The sequence below is a fragment of the Citrus clementina genome, unplaced genomic scaffold, assembly GCF_000493195.1.
Source record: "Citrus clementina cultivar Clemenules unplaced genomic scaffold, Citrus_clementina_v1.0 scaffold_3, whole genome shotgun sequence".
Taxonomy (NCBI): Eukaryota; Viridiplantae; Streptophyta; class Magnoliopsida; order Sapindales; family Rutaceae; genus Citrus; species Citrus x clementina.
In genome coordinates this window covers 33,605,541-33,608,170 of record NW_006262339.1, presented here as the reverse complement: position 1 = coordinate 33,608,170, position 2,630 = coordinate 33,605,541, and the positions used below count along the sequence as shown (strand labels likewise).

Below are 2,630 nucleotides of genomic sequence, written 5' to 3'. Positions count from 1 at the left end.
GATAAATATAATATTATAAACTTATGTTGTCGGGGTATTATTGCCTATTATAAAAATAACAAGGGGACAAATGGTATATATTTATTACAGTAAAGAAAAAGTTGACAATTTCCCTAAGTTTCGGTTGCAAAAAGATTATTCGCAACCAAATGTTTATTTTCTGGGATTATTTTCGGCCACAGAAACTGTTCGCTAGAATGTTGAAATTTAGTAAAGGCGAAATGTGTGGTTAATTAATTCCAAGCAACTAGCTAGTAAGTCAAAGTTGTTTTATTTTATTTTTTCTTCTTCTGGAAGACCCAAAAAAAACAAAACAAGAGTCAATAAAATAATAAATGTACAGTTACAACTTGCAAGGTCGGCACGGTGAATATAATTGTCAAGCATATGCATTGGATTGGGTAAAGATGCCAATGTTGAGCATCTTCTTCTGTTTGGTAAGTAAAGGGCCATAAACCCTTTGGGTTGGTTTGGTCCGCCGGATTTGATTGAATTAGATTAGATTGAATTGGATAAAATTGAATACTGGATTATATATAATATTATATTGTGTTTGGTACAATATTGGATTGGACTATAAATAATCATGTTTTACATTATAATATTACAATTTACAAGTTATTATTATTATTTATATTATTATAAACTAAAATTTTGTATTATTAATTATACAAATCAACCTCAATGACGTTAATGAAATATAAATCATAATTTAAATAATTTTTATTTTGTTAAATATGTATGTGATATTTATATTATTTTTATTCAATAATCTATTATTTTATAAAAATTTATCTTTTTGAATACTAATTTAATAATTAATTTATAATGTAAATTTGGAATTATAATAATATTTAATAATTAAATAAATTAAAATAGAATTTTAATTTAATGTGAAATTAATAATATTTTTAGTATAATTTATTATTTACATTATTAAAATCAATATTTTTTATTACATTTATCACATATTACTATAATTTTAATATTTATAAATTATTATGTTTAATTGAGTTATCAATACAATCCAATACTAACTAATTCCATGACCCCTCTTGAGATAATTTCCTTTACAAAATTAAGATTAGCTTGTGAGTTCAAGATAACTAAATCTCAATACCCTTGACAGCACCAAACATGAGATAAGGATAAAATTATAAAAAAAAAAAATCCAATCCCCACTTTTAATCCTCCAACCAAACACACCCTTTGTTTACGGTTCAAGTACAGCGACGTTTAACAACTTGCAAGTCCATACGTGCGTTTACTTGGACGACTCGCTTAATGACAAAATATAACAGTTTGCAACTCTCCTGTATATTTTTTCTTTTCTTGTTTTCAAATTCATGTCTCTTGTATAAGTATATGCTAATTTGCTTCACTTCAAACTTGTTTCAATCTCACCTAGCAATTATGTTGCTGTATCTATTAAAAACGGCCAATATGCGCCTATCGTTCTTCTTTGTTCCTATGTTGTTACAGTATTCCATAGCTAGCTTAGCTATGACGACTTTAAACAATTTAACAACAGATCAATCAGCTCTTCTTGCATTCAAAGCCCATGTCGTTGATTATCGGAGTGTCCTAGCACATAATTGGTCTATATCTCATCCAATATAAAGCTGGGTTGGTATTTCTTGTGGTTCACGCCATCAAAGAGTCAAGGCTTTAAATCTTTCAGGCATGGGTCTCGGAGGCACTATTCCCCCACACTTGGGAAATCTCTCATTCCTAATGTCTCTTGATGTTACTTTGAACAATTTTTATGGCCATCTACCTAATGAATTGGGGAAATTAGGCCGACTCAAATTCATTAGTTTCAATTTCAATAAATTGAGTGGAAGCATTCCAACTTGGATTGGTGTCCTATCCAAATTACAAATGATGAGTCTTCGTAATAACAATATCACTGGTCCAATCCCAAATTCTCTCTTCAACTTATCGAAATTGGAGATGTTACAAGCAAGTTTCAACGTTATTGATGGAAATATTCCTTCAGGGATAGGAAATTTGAGCAACCTTTTTCATTTGGATCTTCGTCATAACAACCTGCAAGGTAAGTTCAGCATATTTGCATTTGCATGACTGCATAATTCTTTTTATTTTATAGAGTGGCAATACTGCCGCTCATATTCTTGCAAAACCCCCCCTCATCTCCATAAGATAATTGCAATAAGTTCACAATATCTTATAAAATTATAAATTAACAATAAGTCAGATAATTAACTAAATAAATTATTCTGATAATAGTTTTCTTTTATGACTTAGGTCTTTTAACAATTTTTGGCATTTACGGGTGCTTCAAGTTAAGTTTAATTTGACTATTTCATCCTTATAATGTAAAATGACTATATTACCCCCAAGAAACATGTACTATAGTATCTAGCATATAGTTTTATGTTTTGTAATATAATATTTTAAAAATAAAATTCAATATTTTTAATGCCCCATAGGTCATAAATACATTTTGTTAGTTTAGTTTAAGTAAATTTTTTAGGATTTTAGTACTTTTACCTTAGGAGGCTAAAATAGTCAATTAAATTTATGTTAAAACAACCTTAGTACTTAAATATAATAAAATAAATATAAATTAATCTGGATTTAATTGATTAATTCTAGAAACTTCTTCT

At 28.1% G+C, this 2,630-nt stretch overlaps 1 protein-coding gene across 1 annotated transcript in view; it reads left to right on the top strand.

Annotated features, from left to right (window-relative positions):
• The first annotated feature begins 1,351 nt into the window (after positions 1 to 1,351).
• The window catches only part of LOC18049217 (probable LRR receptor-like serine/threonine-protein kinase At3g47570), a 5,096-nt gene continuing 3,817 nt past the window's right edge, over positions 1,352 to 2,630 (top strand). The window contains exon 1 of the mRNA XM_006442509.2: positions 1,352 to 2,056. Coding sequence (XP_006442572.2) covers positions 1,684 to 2,056 — 373 coding nt within the window. The 5' untranslated portion in view covers positions 1,352 to 1,683. The remainder of the gene's footprint in view (positions 2,057 to 2,630) is intronic.